This window comes from Diabrotica virgifera, chromosome 9 (assembly GCF_917563875.1).
Source record: "Diabrotica virgifera virgifera chromosome 9, PGI_DIABVI_V3a".
Taxonomy (NCBI): domain Eukaryota; kingdom Metazoa; phylum Arthropoda; class Insecta; order Coleoptera; family Chrysomelidae; genus Diabrotica; species Diabrotica virgifera.
This window is the reverse complement of record NC_065451.1, coordinates 54,973,253-54,990,172: the sequence shown is the minus strand read 5'-3', so window position 1 is coordinate 54,990,172 and position 16,920 is coordinate 54,973,253. Positions and strand designations below refer to the sequence as shown.

The 16,920-nt window shown below is 33.6% G+C and overlaps 1 protein-coding gene across 1 annotated transcript in view; it reads left to right on the top strand.

Moving 5' to 3' along the window:
• The first annotated feature begins 1,094 nt into the window (after positions 1–1,094).
• The window catches only part of LOC114330913 (ATP-binding cassette sub-family C member 4-like), a 113,654-nt gene continuing 97,828 nt past the window's right edge, over positions 1,095–16,920 (top strand). Inside the window, exons 1-2 of the mRNA XM_028280351.2 lie at positions 1,095–1,260; positions 7,223–7,318. Of these exons, the coding sequence (XP_028136152.2) occupies positions 7,236–7,318 (83 nt within the window). The 5' untranslated portion in view covers positions 1,095–1,260; positions 7,223–7,235. The remainder of the gene's footprint in view (positions 1,261–7,222; positions 7,319–16,920) is intronic.

The window sequence follows — 16,920 nt, the reverse complement described above, 5'->3', positions numbered from 1 at the left end:
TTAAAATTTGCATATAGTCGTGATTAGTGACTCGTTTAACCCTTAACCTAGAACCCTTTTAAAAACCAACACTTTGAACCGGTTAAACTTACAGGTCGTATAAAACAGTTAGGTAATTTGTACGGCGATAATGATTAGTTTCATTTGGGGTGCTAAATAGGGGGAGATTTTCACAATTTTTTACCAAAAAATGGGATTAACTGCATTTTGAGCGTAACTGGTTTAGTTTTGATGCTAGAAACTTTTGTAAAAAATAAAGCTTCTTTTAAACACTTTAAAAAAGTTCTAATAAGTTTCCCCGAACATTATTTCATTTTTTGGTTATTTCACGTTGAAATATTCGATTTGGAATTTGACGAATAAGAAAAACTTTTCATGAGCTACATGTTTTCTTTTACTGAGTCGATTAACTTCATTTTTGTTTCACTTTTTTTATACATAGCTAGATACATTTTTGCTAACAATATTCTTTTCGATCGAATATTTACTCTATAAACTATTTGCCAAAAATCGCCTAAAATCGTGGTTTTTTTGTTGAACAATAAACATTTTTACTCATAAATAACTCGAAAAATCTTGAGTTGACCACTTCGGTGGTGACACTGAAAATTACACGGTATCGCCATATTTTACGTTGATTTACTGGGCTGTAACACATATAGGTATTTGTCACACATGTCGCATTGGACAATTTTTTAAAGGGGGCCCATTTCCAATTCTGCGGGGGGGCCCCGACGGAGTTTGTTACGCCACTGCCAGGGCAAGAGAAGTGTAGGAAGGAGAAGAATCTCATGGTTGCGTAACTTGAGGGAATGGTACGGATGCACATCAACCGAACTATTCAGAGTAGCAACATCTAAGATTAGAATAGCCATGATGATTGCCAACCTTCGTCGCGGAGATGGCACGTGAAGATTAGGTAAACCTAATTTGTGTTTTAATTGCTAAGGAGTGTGACTTAATAAAACAAATTCCCTGAGCTATAATACCTTATATTTGTCACAATAAAAGCATAATAAAGTTGAGGGTAACTGAAGGTAACTGAGACAATATCAAGTATTTGGGCTCTTAAAAAATTGTCGATAAGTATGTGTTATCTAATACTTAATATTCTCAAGTTTAATTTTTTTTTCGCTTTTATTGCCTAATCGATTGGATTGATAATAATTACACGCAAAAGTTAAGATTCAGATTAAAAAGTTTGAACAAAGTGGTTACTTTGTTCTGCTTTGATTTCCTTAATTTAAATCTTTGAGTAAGGTAAGTAAAACGTAGATATTATATTTCTCTATTTTTTGACTATAATATATTTGTTTTACCGCTAGTATATACTAGTAGACCAGGGCGCATCTGTAAAAATATTAGTACATTTGGGCGTTGAGAGGTGACTCATATTTTTTTGCAGAAATTGCTTGAAAATAACTTATATAATAATAATTGAGTTATCCGGAACATTGTTTAAATAATCAAAATGTCAAAAAATGAAGGAAAAATTCGATTTCTTACTTTATTTTTTGATTATAACTTTAAAAGTATTCATTTCCGAGAAAAGTTGTACTAGCATAAAACTTGTGTAATTAAATTTCCTACAGTATGGGATTGGTTAAAAATTTTATAAATTGTCACCCTTGTTACAAAATAGCAGTAATTGCGAAAAAACCATAAAAAACAAATACATATTCGAATTTTACGTTTTTCGACCATTTATGCTACCATTTGGATCTCCGTATTTTACCCAGAAAAATTTTATGATATAATAAAACAATACGTAAATTTCATCAAGATCGGTTCAATAGATTTTGCAAAATAAATTTTGCAATCCAGCTTTCGCAAAAAAATCATTTTTTCTAAATGTTGCAGGACTGAAAATAAAGCAGAGAGCAAGTCGAGTTTTTTTACATATAGAATAATACTGTACCTTTCATTTGCAATTTGCAAAATTAAAATCGGTTAACTACCATGGCGTCAGATTTTTTTTTTAAATAAACATTAATTTTTGGTACTACGCGCAGGACAGCGGATAGCTTGCTCTGATTGGGTATTCCAATGACCTTTGATAATGATTGATAAATTTTGATTTTTAGTACATTTTGATATAAATAAATTTGTTTATTGCAAAATAAAAATACATACTCTGTCCTTTGAAATAACACTTTTTTAGCAAAAACTTTTATATATTTTAACTTAGAGAATAAAAGTTTATTATTTTTAAACATAATATGCAATTGTTTAAACAATATTTCACAAACAATAATCAAAGTAATTTGATTTTAGTGGAATTAAAATATTAAAATACAACAATATATAGAGTAAGAAAATAATATATTAGATAAAGATTGGAAGAAATTTTGGTGGAAATCAACTTGTGTGAATCTAACACCGCTGTCCTGCGCGTAGCACCAAAAATTAATGTTTATTTAAAAAAAATCCTGACGTGGTAGTTAATCGATTTTAAGTTTGCAAATCGTATATGAAAGATACAGTATTCTTCTATATGCAAAAAAAAATTCAACTTGCTATCTGCTTTATTTTCAGTCCTGCAACATTTTGAAAAAATGAATTTTTTTTTGCGAAAGCTGGATTGCAAAATTTATTTTGCAACATCTATTAAACTCATCTTAATGAAATTCACACTATTGTTTTACTATATGATAAAGTTTTTCTGGGTAAAATATGAAGGTTTTAAGTGTAGCATAAATGGTTGAAAAACGTAAAATGCGAATACTTGTCTGTTTATGTTTTTTTCGCAATTATTGCTATTTTGCAACAAGGGTGACAATTTTTAAAATTTTTAGCCAAACCTATGTTGTAGAAAATTTAATTACGAAACTTTTATATCAGTGCAACTTTTCTCGGAAATGAATCCTTTAAAACTTATAATAAAAAAACGAAGAAAAAAATCGAATTTATCCTTCATTTTTTGACATTTGGAGTATTTAAACAATGTTCCGGACCTTTTTGAGTGGGAGGATAACTCAAATATTATTATATGAGTTATTTTCAAGCAATTTCTGCAAAAAATATGAGTCACCTCTCAACGTCCACCTCAAAATAGATGCACCCTGGACTATAGCTTTACAATTCTTAAACAGAGACCATGGTTGGTTTGCTTTTGATTCAGCTGTCTATCTTCCTCTTTATTGCCTTCCCTCCTTATAGAGTATTGGGCGCTTTTGCTTTTCTTAGCCCAAAGTAAAAGATGGCTGATTGGTCGGATCCAATCGTATTGATGTATTCCTTCGAAATTTCGTCTATAAGTTTTTTCCATTCCTCTCTATTTCTCGCTCTGTTTGACCTCTCTCCATCTGAGGTCAATTCTTTTATCAACGTTTTTTACAGTTTTTCTCCAGCTATTATCCGGTTTTCCCCTCCTTCTTCTTCTCAGTGGGATTAACCTACGGATTAACCAATAGGCAAAGTAGGTAGTTGCCTAGGGGCCTCGGCCGCAAAGGGGGCCTCGCAGGGCCCAAAATGAAAAATAATAATTATATTTAAATAAAAATTATAAATCCTATTATGTTGAAAACATTTACTTACTACGAGCAGAAGGTCTGAGTCTGCGATCTACAATACTTTGAATATACCGACGAGAGCAAACAAACGCGAGCAAGAAAACTACATTATGATGATGCTAACTCCAATTAAATTTTTCTACAGTTTTTCTACAAAAGTTAGAGGTTTTTTTTGTGGATTTGATGGCCTTGGCTGAGCCAATTAGCCAGACATTTTATTTTAAAAACAAACAATTTTTTTTCAATCAGAGGAATTTTTTCTGTATTTCTAACTCTAAATATATGTACATAAGAAACTGACATACTACTATCTAAATAAATACACTGTTTTGGATGTAAATATTTTTTTGTATATATTTATTTTTTTTTGTATATATTTTTTTTACCACGCTAAGACATAAACCCGATTCAACTTCTCGGAGGTTTACATCTTCTTAGTTTTTTCTTTTTCCTTTTTTTTTCTCTTTTTTTCTCGTTTTTTTCTCTTTTTTTTCTTTTTTTTTTCTTTTTTTTTCTTGTTCTTTTTTTTAATTATAATATACAATAATTACTTAAATCTACAGGGTTAAAAAAAATAACAACAAAACAAACATGTTTGTTTTGTTTTAACAAACATGCCTGTTTTGTTTTAACAAAATTACTTAAATACAGGGTTAATTATATTGCTACAATTTATATTTACAGTTTTTGATATGTTCGTAAATTGTTTTTAACGTATTAATATCTTCAGAAAAAATCAAATTATTTAGGTAGACGGGAAGTGGAATATTTAAAATATTAAGATTATCATAATATTTGTTTATATTTACTGATTGATGGGAACATTCGAGGAGAATATGTAGTAGATCACCGTTTTTTCCACACTCACAATTAGGTGACCCTGTGAGACCCAAACTGAACATATGAAGGGGAGTAAGAGCGTGATTACATCTCAATATATTTATAACTCTTATGAAATGGCGATTTGATACAGAATGAAACCATCTTTTTATGGGAATTTCGGGCTGCATTTGTTTGTAATTACTTCCAGTTCTCGTGTTTCGATAATACGTTTGCCAGTTTTCTTTTTGATGTCGTTTACTAATAATAAGTTAAAAATAATAAGTTAGAGGTTGAAACGAATCTTCCAATTTTAGATTAGCTAATTATTGAGCCGAGTCGTCAGTTGACAGCGTATGAGTTAGTAACTCAGTATAATGGTGTTTGTGTGATTTTCCAAAACTGAGTGATACTCAAATAAAGGAATGTGCTTCAAAACTACATGAAAATATACTGATTTCATCCAAAATATTGCAAATATTCCTGTTTCCTGTAAACACATTTGATTATACAAACCATTCGCATTGTTACGAGTTTTAAATTGTTCCTCGCCGTCTTCTGAAATTTTGGATTATGCTCTTTTAATCTGATTATAACGTATAACTCGTGCTTCTGCGGCATCACTTCTAGATGACCATGTAGTAGTATTTACTCCTTTAGGAACAATAATATTTCTGCTACGGTCGGCGTTGCTAGAACGCGAGCAAGAAATCTACATTTTGATGATGCTAATTCCAATGAAATTTTTCTACAGTTTTTCTACAAAAGTTAGAGGTTGAAACGAATCTTCCCATTTTGGTTTAGCTAATTATTGAGCTGAGTCGTCAGTTGACAGCGTATGAGTCAGTAACTCAGTATAATGGTGTTTTGTGTTTTTTTTTCAAAACTGAGTGATACTCAAATAAAGGAACGTGCTTCAAAACTACACGAAAACTGTACTGATTATATTGAACCTGAAATTAAAGACGAACTATTGCAGTTTAAATATTTTATAGTCCATCTTCAGGACTGGTAGCGAAAACCATTTATTCCTGCTTCATAGTCTTTTTGGGTTCAAATCGAAGTTTCGAAATTTGTCAGTAGCTTGTAAAATTTATCTTACGCTAATGATTACAAATGCAACAGGCGAACGATCATTTTAAAAAATGAAAATTAATCATGGCTATTGAGAATGATGTGCTCGGATATTTGGAAGTTGAAGATATTTTAAATAGTTTTGTTTCTATGAAACTCAGAAAAGTTGCTTTATATGTATGTAATTATAAGGCTTTGAAAACTCTAACTAAATTTAATCCATAATTATTTATTATTACATAATTGTGTAGTAAGTACATAATAGTATATTATTCAACGAGCATGTAATGATGGGTATTACTCACGATGATGAAATTTGCAACACGAGCCGAAGGCGAGTGTCGATATTCATCAGAGTGAGTAATAGCCATTTCATGTGAATAGAGTACTATACTTTTCTACGACTTTCTTTTTTTTTCATTATTAGAAAAATTATTATACTTTAAAACAATCGTTCGTTTATTGATAACTATAACAAAAAAAAGTTAAAATAATTTTTATTGCAAAATTTAAACAAAATTATAAAAATAAACAGTTTCTTGACTATTTCTTTGTTTTATCTCTTCAAGCAACAAATGAATCAAAGATTTATCAAAGAAAAGACAAAAGTTTTTTAAGGGCTTCCTAGGGGTTGCCTAGGGGCCTCAATGTTCTTAATCCGGGACTGACTTCTTCTTCTTTCGTCTAGTTGGTATTCGAGTACTGTCTGGTCATATTATTTTAGTCTTCATTTAGGCCGCTATTATATTAGGCAACTGGTGACGCCACCAAGTTGCTCCACCAGTGACTCATGACGTCACGGGGTATTTAAGTAAATGAGACCTATTAGACTACGGCAACTGGTTGCGCCACCAGAAATTGTTGTCGATCTGGTGGCCGAACCAGTCCACCAGCCGGGTAACCGGGTCTGGTGGCGCCACCAAGCCGGGGCATTATGTTATATGAACCCTATTAGACTGAGCAACTGGTGTCGGCCACCACTAGTTCATTTGTATTGTAATCGAGTGCTTCGTATTTCTTTTCTATTAACTTCTATATTTTCTATTAACAAGCGTATATTTTTCTAAAACCTTTTTTGTTGAGTTATAAATATGCTATATTAAAAAGTTCTTCTCGCAGATTTAGCCGTTAATTGTTTATTCATCATAGATGAGAAAAAATAATGGTCAAATTCAATTTTATCGCATTAAATAATGCTTAATAGTTATTAATTGTTTTGATGAAACTGTTGAATTGAAAGTTCAACTGTTGCAAAATAGTAACTGGTGATTGGTTTGATTAAAGGCGAGTGTATAATTCTCATTGTAAATGTGTATAATATAAAGGCTATAAATTATATAGTTATATATTTATATTAGTTACAACCATATACCTATTGTAGTTGTATATTATGGTTCAAAATCGAGGTTGCATATATTTTAATTTTCTTGGGAGTGTTCATTAGTTTGCAGATGTTTACATGCATTAATTGATGTAATTTGATGTAATGCGCCAAATGAAAAACATTTTGCAATTAATTATAAAAATTTGTTTTGCTTTAGTCTAAAAAATATGGTTTATGAAAATTATAGCAGTTTTAAGGATTGTTGTAAAGGCATGATAGTACATACTAAAATCAGTGTACTATACTATAATATAGTATGGGTGCTAACACTGAACACAGAAGAATCTTATGACACATATTTGAGTTGATTGAACTAAATAATACTAAATCGTATAACACCAACCATGTGGCGATTTTTAGTTTTACATTTTAACTACATCTATTCTTGTGTGTATTACACTTCACACTTCATTCTTATTATGATTTATTTTAGGCAAAAAGTTAACATGGAAGAAGCCACAAGAAACGAAAACACCAAAGAAATAAATCCGTTAGATACATCTAACGTATTTTCCAAGGTATTATTTTGGTAAGTAAACTATTTACATATATTTACTCCGTAATTTTCCAGTAATTTATGCCTGTTCAAATATCCGTTTAAAAGACTAAGTTTTCACTCTAATGGCATATAAAACAATACAATGTCACTCTACATCCCACCAGACTGAAAACAATGGGAACCTTCTCTGGTTACACCTCCGAGGCTTCTACAATTTGCAAGACATACGGATGCTGAGACTAAGGAAGATGCGGGAATTTTATAATTTAAAATTCACGTCCCATCTGCTCAGCGCGGTAAAGTTCCAACGAGAATGGTTCCCTTCGTACTCCAATCAGAGTAAACATGTAAATCAAAAATTAATAACCATTTTCAATTTCGTTGCAAAACGAAAATACAGCCGCACCATATTCTAGTCCAATTAGAGAGTGCAGCAAAGAGAGGAATGGGCAAATGGCGCTGTAGGTTATGCAAAAAATATGTGTGAAGAACTTAGAATTTCCATAAAACCTCGGAGGCACATAACAAGAAAGCATATTTTTGATGACGGAACTAGAGATGCTAACTTGTCTTGTGAAAATGAGTTGAGACGAAAGCTGTTTTCTTCGTTAGATAGTTATTGTAGAAATTCGTGAGCGTTTTCCACAGCTACATAATTTAACGGATAAGTTTGCATATCCAACGCCGGCTATATTATTAGATCCAGACAACACTGAATGTAATCTAGACTACGCATCTGACAAAATTGACGAGCAGGATTTCAAGCTGGAAAGACTTCGACTGCGGACCTTCGTTATATAAATAAATCGATTAATGCAGACTCACTTGAAATATTAAAATTTATTGTTAAATCCAATCTGGAAGATACTCTGACCAATATTTTAATAATGTTCCGAATATTTTTCACAGTTGCTATAAGCAATGTCCGCTGTAAGAGAAGTTTTTCAAAATTGTTGAGGAAGTTCAGAATTGTTGAGAAAGTTGATTAATACTTTTCAACAAAAATAAATAGCTATTTGTATAACAAGGGAGGAAAGTGTAACTTTTCCTCCCGAGAATGAAGTTTACTGCCCGACGCGTAGCGGAGGGCAGTAATCATTCAAGGGAGGAAAAGGCACTTTACTCCCATGTTATACATATGGTTTTTCCACCTTCCTCAAATAACAAGTCATTTTGTCATTTTTACTTGATTTATTTATGTAACTAACCAACAAAATTTATTAGAACTAAAACAACAAGTAGGTACAATATAACTGTCAGCTGTCAAATATAAGTCAAATTATTAATGTAAACATTGTTAAATCAAAATAACAATTTACTGTTTTTTACCATTCTGCAAAATACAGGATGTTTTATAAATAAACGTTAAAATGTATAGATACTTCGTAATGTAAAATAGATATTATACAGGGCGTCAATAAGTTATATTTCATGAATGAAATATTATGACGTCACTTTTACTTTTCCTCCCTAGGGAGGAAAAATATTTTCCTCCCTAGGGAGGAAAAGTACAACTTTGCTCCCTACAATCAGGTCCGGAAAAGTATACTTTCGGTAGAGGTAGGTGGAAAAATATATTATAGCATCGTTCTAGCTCTAAGTAAAAATTAATTTTATTTAATCTTGTCGATCGTCAAGGTGTACCTAATCTAAAGTGATAGGTTATTAAGTTATACCAATGTATCTAATTGGTTCAATTAAAAGAATTTTTGTATTGATAAACGTGATTGTAAAACTTAGAAAAACTTGTTTATTAAAAATTTAACCTGTATAATGCAAAATAATGATGACTGTTCTAGCCGAAAAGTTCTCTATAATTAATGTATGTAATGTATAGTATACATTAAATCAAAATATCTAAATAAGAGGGTGACAAAATTGTCTTCCGCCCCGGGCAGCCGACACTCACGCTACGCCACTGGCCACAACCTTTCTCTTGGTATAACAGTAAGAATGCTGTGATGCTACGTCTTCTATGTCCTATTTTATGGTTTGAATCGTGGACCTTGAACAAAGATATGTGCAGAAAATTGAAGTATTCGAGATGTGGTTATATCGTAAAATAACTGAGAGGTACCCACCACCATCAAATCTCAAAAATTAAATGCCCTTCTATAAACTTCTATAATCCTGCAAGGAAAATCATTGCCTCTCTCTCTTCAAACCTGACCCCCCGTAGGGAGTGTAGTGGTCGACGTGATGTCGTGTATTGTTGATCTCTAAAGATCTCTGTCTCTGGTTATTTCTTTTAACTCATGCATAGGTCTTATTCTTCTAAGCTTAAGCGAGACTCGTTAGTCTCTAGCACTCGGTCATAATAAGGTCATAATATAAAGCCTTTGTACCATACCTTGTTTTTTTTTCTTAAACTCTAATAAGTTCTGTGGCCTCAACGAAGCTGTTTCTCCATGTGTCTGATATTTTGCAGTGCAATATTAGTTTTTGTATAAGTTTTTTCATCTCTAGGGTTATACTTTCTCCTCCGTATTTTAGAAGCTTGTTAGTTATTCCTTCTGGTCCTGGTGACTTTCTGTTTTTAAGTGAATTTATGGCTATCTCTACTTCCTGAAAACTGATTTCTATTTCGTGTCTTAATTCAGGTTTGTTTTGATTATTTTTTTCCTTTCCTTTAAACAGTTCCGTCAAGTATCTTTCCCATTCGTTTGCTGGTATGTTATTGTATTCCTTCAATTCTGATATTCCTTTCCGTTGATTTCTTATGAATCTCCATATTGGTTTTTGTGTTCATTTTGTTGTTCCCAGTGTTCATTTTTTGTTTTTCTTACCAATTTGCTTTGTTTCATTTCGTATTCTTCTATAGGTGTCTCTGGATTCTGGAGTGTTTGATGTTTTATACTTCATGTAGGCCTCTCGCTTTTTTTTACATTTCTCTTTTATTTTTCTTTTCTTGAACCATGGTGTACTGTTGTTGTTTCTTTTGTTCAGTATGACTTTGCGTTTTCCTAGAGCTTCTGTTGCTGCCTCTTTAATGTTGTTGTTAATTTTCTCCCAGCTCGCGTTTATATCTTCGATGTCGTCTATTTGTTTCAGCTGTATCTTCTGTGCTAGCCTCCTTTGGTACATTTCTCTTGTAGAATCGTTCCACAGTGATTCTACATTGAATTTTTCCTCGATGATTTCCTGTAGAAAATGATTTGGTGTTATTTTCATTCTTATTTTTGCTAGGATTAGTTTGTGTTCACTCCCTGCGTCTGCTGAGTTTAAAGTTCGAATATCTAGAATCTGCTGTGGGTGGATTTTTTTATTAGTGACTATAAAGTCAATCATAGATTTGTGCCCCATGGAGTTTTCAAACGTATATTTATACTGAAGTTCTCTATTTACATGTACATGAGTTCTCTATTTGCGTTGACATGGTTTTTATTGAATCTTTGTTTTACTCCTGAAACTATTTCATTTCCGATGCGTGAATTGAAATCACTTATAAGAATTAAGTGTTCTTCATGAGGTATGTCATTCAGGATGGTTTGCAACTGTTCGTAGAATGCCTCTCGTTCCTCCTTAGGTTTGCAGTCCTCGGGGCTATAGATAGATATAACATTTAATTTTTGGCAGTCCATTGTGATGTTCATTTGTATTATTCGTTCGGAGATGTAACGGCAGTTACTTATGTTGTCTTTAAATTTCTTATGTCAAGTATACCTACGCCTGCTTGTGCTCGTTCTTCTTTCTTCACTCCACTATATGCTAATATAAGCAGTACGTAAAGGTCATGGTTACAGAATGGGGAATAAAGAAATCCAAATATTATGTTATGCAGACGACGCCGCAATAATCGCCGAGACAGAAGACGATCTCCAAAGATTAACACACATCTTCAATACAACAGCCAAGAAATACAATATGATAATATCAGCAGAAAAAACCAAATGTATGACAACATTTAAATACCCACTACGATGTAAAATCGAAATTGATGGGAAAATAATAAACCAGACAGCAAGGTTTAGATATCTGGGAATATTTATAACCAGTTACGGAGATGTTGAAGAGGAAGTACGATAATAAAGCTTAAAAGCAAGTAAAGCGGCGGGATCTCTTAATGACACAATCTGGAAGAACAAACACCTAAGACAAGACACAAAAGCAAGAATCTATAAAGCAGCAATTAGACCTATATTGACATGCACGGCGGAGACAAGACCTGACACATCTTAAACGAAACGACTACTAGAAACAACAGAGTTGAAAATACTCCGACGAATATCAGGGAAAAATCTGTTGGATAGGGAGAGAAGCGAAAACATAAGAAGATCATGCAATGTAGAAGACATAAATGGATGGGTGACAAAACGGAAACAGAAGTGGAACGAACACATTAGTAGAATGGCAGAGGATAAGATAGTATGAATAGCACGAGATAAGTCACCAAATGGACGAAGAAGTATTGACAGACCAAGAAAAAGCTGGTGCGATAACTTAAACAATTTAGGAGGCTAATATTGGAGAAGAAACAGGCTTTAAAGCCTACATACAAGAAGGAAGAAGAAGAAGAAGCCTCAACGAACAGTTTTCTTATTGGTAGTTTTAGGATCTCGTCGGGTTGAAACCTCAGTTGACCAGTGAATTCCTGCCATATTATCACTTAGCACACTGCAATAGCACAGTATGTGTATTGAGGTTCATAAAACTGCTCGAGAGTTGCTTATCAGTATTCTTGATTATTGTTTTAGTCTGGATTTGCTCCTGAGTGGCTCCCGATTTCTTTTGATGATTCCTTATCAGCCATTTCTGAACCTCGTTTTCCGTAGCATCTTAAGTGATGACAGAAAGGTTCTGGACCTTCAAAAGTTTCTCTCCAGCCTTGTTTCGTCAACATATCTGCTCGTTCGTTCTCATGCACCTCTTCATAACCCGTATTAAAGACACTTTATTGTCTTTTGCCAGGTTGTTGAGGAGAGCTTTGCAGTTCTCATCAGTTTTGATTTCGTGAGTGGGTTCTTTACTTCAAAACATTGAGTCTCTAGAGAACCAAAACACAAAATGGCCGTATAAAAGACGTTTAGAACAAAGATTTGAGATAAACTCAGTAACAACAGGTGAAGGAGTAAATGAAACATGGGCAAAAATAGAATATAATATATTACAAGCCGCAAAGGAAAACATAGGGGTCAGAAAAATTAACCTGAATGCAACAAAAATATCAAAGCCCTGGTTCAATACTGAAATAAGAGATCTGTGTATGAGAAGAGGAAATCATACCTACAATACTGCACTAACAAAACACCAAACAATTACCAACAATACAGAGACACAAGAAATAACATCAATTCTAAGATAAGAAATATAAAAAGGAAATATTGGACACGCTTTACCAAAGAAATGGAACACGATTTGTATGGGGCTCAAAGAAAAGTTTGGAAAATAATAAAAAATAGGAAAAAACGCATTAACGAATATAGAAGTTTAAATAAAATAGAAGCAGAACAATGGACCGCCTATATAGAAGAACTATATAAGGAAGATACTATAATACCTGAAGAAGATGAATAAACAGGAAATGAAAACGAATCCAACATAGACACAAAACTAGAAATCACAAAAGAAGAAATAAGGAATAACATACGTAAATTAAAAAACAGAAAAGCACCAGGACCCGATGGGATACCAAATGAACTTCTGAAATACGGAGGAGAAACCTTAATTGAAAACATAGAGATCCTCTTTCAAGAAATAATATGTAGCCAGCGTGTACCAAACTAGTGGAGGACGAGTATAACAATACCTATACACAAGATAGGAAACATCAAAGACCCTAGCAACTACCGTACCATCACCTTGCTGAGCACAACTCTTAAAAACTCTTAACAAAAATACTTGCCAATAAAATAAATGAAGAATACACAATTAGTGAGGAACAACACGGTTTTCGGAAAAATAGGTCCACAATAGACGCCATATTCATAGCCAGACAAATTGCTGAGAAAGCACTGGTATATAATAAACCTGCATTTGTGTGCTTTATAGATCTGACTAAGGCCTTCGATTGTGTAATATTGGAAGATGAGCTAAAATTGCTAAACGAGATAAATCAGCCCAACAAGATGATAAGGATAATTAAAGACATTAATACGAAGAACAAAATCAGAATAAAAGTTGAGAATGAACTAACATCGGAAGTAGAAATCAACTCGGGAATCAGACAAGGGGATAGATCGAGCCCATTGCTTTTTAATTTAGTCATGGACAAAATCATAGAAAACATTAAAGGTACTGGAAATGGATATAAGATGGCGGAAAAATAAATAAAAATCCTCTGTTATGCTGACGACGCAATCTTAATCTCCGATAACGAGGATAACCTACAGCGAATGGCAAAAACTTTCAATACAGTGGCGAAGAACTACAACATGAAAATATCAACAGCCAAGACAAAATCCCTGGTAGTGTCAAGGGAACCAATAAGATGCAAATTAGTAATTAACAACGAACTAATCGAACAAGTTTCGAGATTCCAATATCTGGGATCGAAATATGGAGATGTTAAAGAGAGCGTCCGAAAGCAAGCAAATAAAGCCAATTACGTGTCAGGATGTCTGAGGGATGTCATCTGGAGAAACAAAGATATGAGGCTGGAAGGGAAAGTACGCATATACAAATCATGTGTAAGACCAATCATGACGTACGCGTTAGAAACAGGATGTGACACAGCAGAAACCAAGAGGATACTGAGAACATCAGAAATGAGAACGCTGAGGTCAATAACTGGGAAATACTGAGAGACAGAATACCGAACGACAGAAAAAGAGATCTCTGTAACATACAAGACATAGTACGGTGGGGAAGACAGAGACGACGAGAGTGGAATCAGCATGTGACGAGAATGGACAGCGAGAGAATAGCCCGTATAGCCAGAGATTCAAAGCCAACAGGCAAGAGACCAATAGCAAGGCCCTTTAAAAGCTGGCGAGATAGCTGGCAGTCAACATCACAGCTACGAATACAAGCTCAAAATCGCTAAGGAACAGTCCAAGAGGCCTATTATAAGAAGAAGAAGAAGAAAGAAGTTCTTTACTGACACAATAGCCGCTTGGCTATCTGTGTAAATGTTGATTCTCTTAGCTTTAGGGTCTTCATCAATGCAGGCCACCATAACAAAAACTTCAGCCTGGAACACAGGTGTATATTGACATAGGCAGTACCACGAGCAGTTTTAGATTAATCAGTGGCTCATATTCCTATTAATATTTGGGACTTTTTGTTCTCTATATGCTATAACTGCGTTAATCTTAATCTCAGAAAAGACTAGTTCTGGTGTCATCATATCTGAAGTTCATCATAAAGATGGATTCCTCAAATACAGTCTCAGTAGTGTTTGTCCTGCTATTCAATACATAATTCGGCCTCTCCAATTTATTGTTTGCTTTGAGTCTCAGGTTGGTCATAAAGGCTACCGCTGAAATAAATAACTCCAGCCGACGGAGACCTGTGATATCCTCTAATGAAGCCGTTCCTGTACTATTCAAAGCTCCTCTTATACTTAGAAGCGCTTGTCTCTGTAGGGTGGTGGGAGTGGTCACACAAGATTGCAAAGCTGTCTTTCTCCACCAAAGTACTGAACCCTAAGTATTTGTCGTTCGTATCACTGATGTGTATAACCAACAGATTTCCTTTGGTTTAAATCCCCAGGTTCTACCTACAACTTGTCATGCAGTTCTAAGAGGGTCACTTAGTCTTATTGGTTATATTGTTAACGTGAGTATTCCAATTGCATTTCGGATCCAGTGTTACCCCTAGATACTTAACCTCATTGCTTCTTTCCAGTACCTCTCCAAATGATTTCAGCTATCAGTCCAGTAAGCTTCCTCTTATTTGTAAAGGCTACCAGATTAGTTTTGAATGAGTTCAAGGATATGTTGTCTTTCAGACAATAGTTTTCTAAGTATATAATGAAGGGCATGTCGCATTTGATCCGCAACTCTGCCGGGAAATTTTCTTCTAGTCACTATTACAATATCGTCTGCGAAACTCTGGACCCAGATTCCTTGGGAGCTTAGCTCATGAATCAGGTCATCGACAACTATGTTCCATAATGATGGTGACAATACCCCCCTTGAAGGCATCTTTTAGTTGCCCTCAGATTTATGACATCTTCATACGTGTCATGCATAGGTCTTTTGCACATTCCTGTAATTTGATTGATCCATCTTGTTGGGGATCTTCCTCGCAATTTCCGGCCTTTCACTTTTCCTTATATAATGAGTCTTTCCATGCTTTCTCTGTTTGCTCTCGTAACATGTCCAAAGTATTTTAATAGTTGTAGATAGACTTTACTGGAGAGTCGTTGGCTAACTTTTAGCTCTCTTAAAATTGAATTATTTGTCCTACGGTCGGTCCAAGGAATTCGTAACATTCGCCTCCAAGAGAACATTTCAGTGGCGCCTATTTTCCTTCTTTCCGATAGTCTCAGGGTCCAAGATTCATATCCGTAGGTCAGTAAGTGAATCAACCTCAACTTTTGCTAGGTCACATCTACGGTTAATCTCTTTCTGTAATAAACCTGTGTTTGTGATCAATCATTTCTTATACGTATATATTGGTGGGCATAGATTTCTGTGAAAAATTAGTGTTGAATTTCAAATAATGTCAGTGATTACTATTTTGCACTTTAGTGGAGTCACTGAAGGTGGATATGAGCTATTACCTCCGATTTCGTTGAACCTCCGTCGATTTGCATGAAAATTGGTGAGTGTTTAGAGGATATCTCAAGGAACAAAGGTGACATGGTGCCAACTTGCGCTTTTACCCTGGGAGTGGATGCCACCCCTTCTCGGTGGTGAAAATTATTTTATTGAAAATAACCCCATAATTCGATAAAGGGACAAATTCTAAGCAAAATTTGTTATATAAAGTTATTAAAATAAATCAAAATTTTTTGAGTTATTAAAGATCAAAGATTTTAATTTTTCTTGAGAAAGATGCATGTTTTTAACCGATTTTTCATCGATAACTCAAAAACTGTGAGTTTTTATGAAAAAGTTATTATTATCAAAATTGAAGCTAATAAAAAATTAAATAAACCACTTACTCGAAAAACCTTTTAATATTAACTTAAAGTGAATTATAGGTAATTGAATGTATATTTTTTGCGGCGAGTAAAAAACTCAAGTATTCAAGCTGAAATAACGGGAAATTGATGCATTTTATAACATACACTTATTAAACATTTGTCAAAGTACTTAAAAATATCTATCAAATGAGCCCCCGAACATGTTGACAGCGTTAAAATGTATGCTCCAAAATTTTTTCAAAATTTATCTTTTAAAAATTTTTCCAAAAAATGTTATTGTTTTGTTTTATTTAATAACTTCGTTCGTGTTTACGATATCAGGTTCATCTAAAAACTGTTTGAAAGCTAATTCCAAGTGCTATTTAAGAACGTTAAACCTAATCTTTTAAATCCCTTACTTTTTTAAAAATAAAAGGTTAAATGGCCCCGGTTGCATGGTTCCCACAGCAAAATTTAAAATTTAAACGTTTCTATCTCGGTTATTTTTAACCCTATAGAAATAGTAAAACAGGTATAATATTTGATACAGAAAAAGCTTAAGTTTGGTTATATATAATTTTTTACGTATACCTACTGAGTATTTTTGGAGTTATTATTAAAA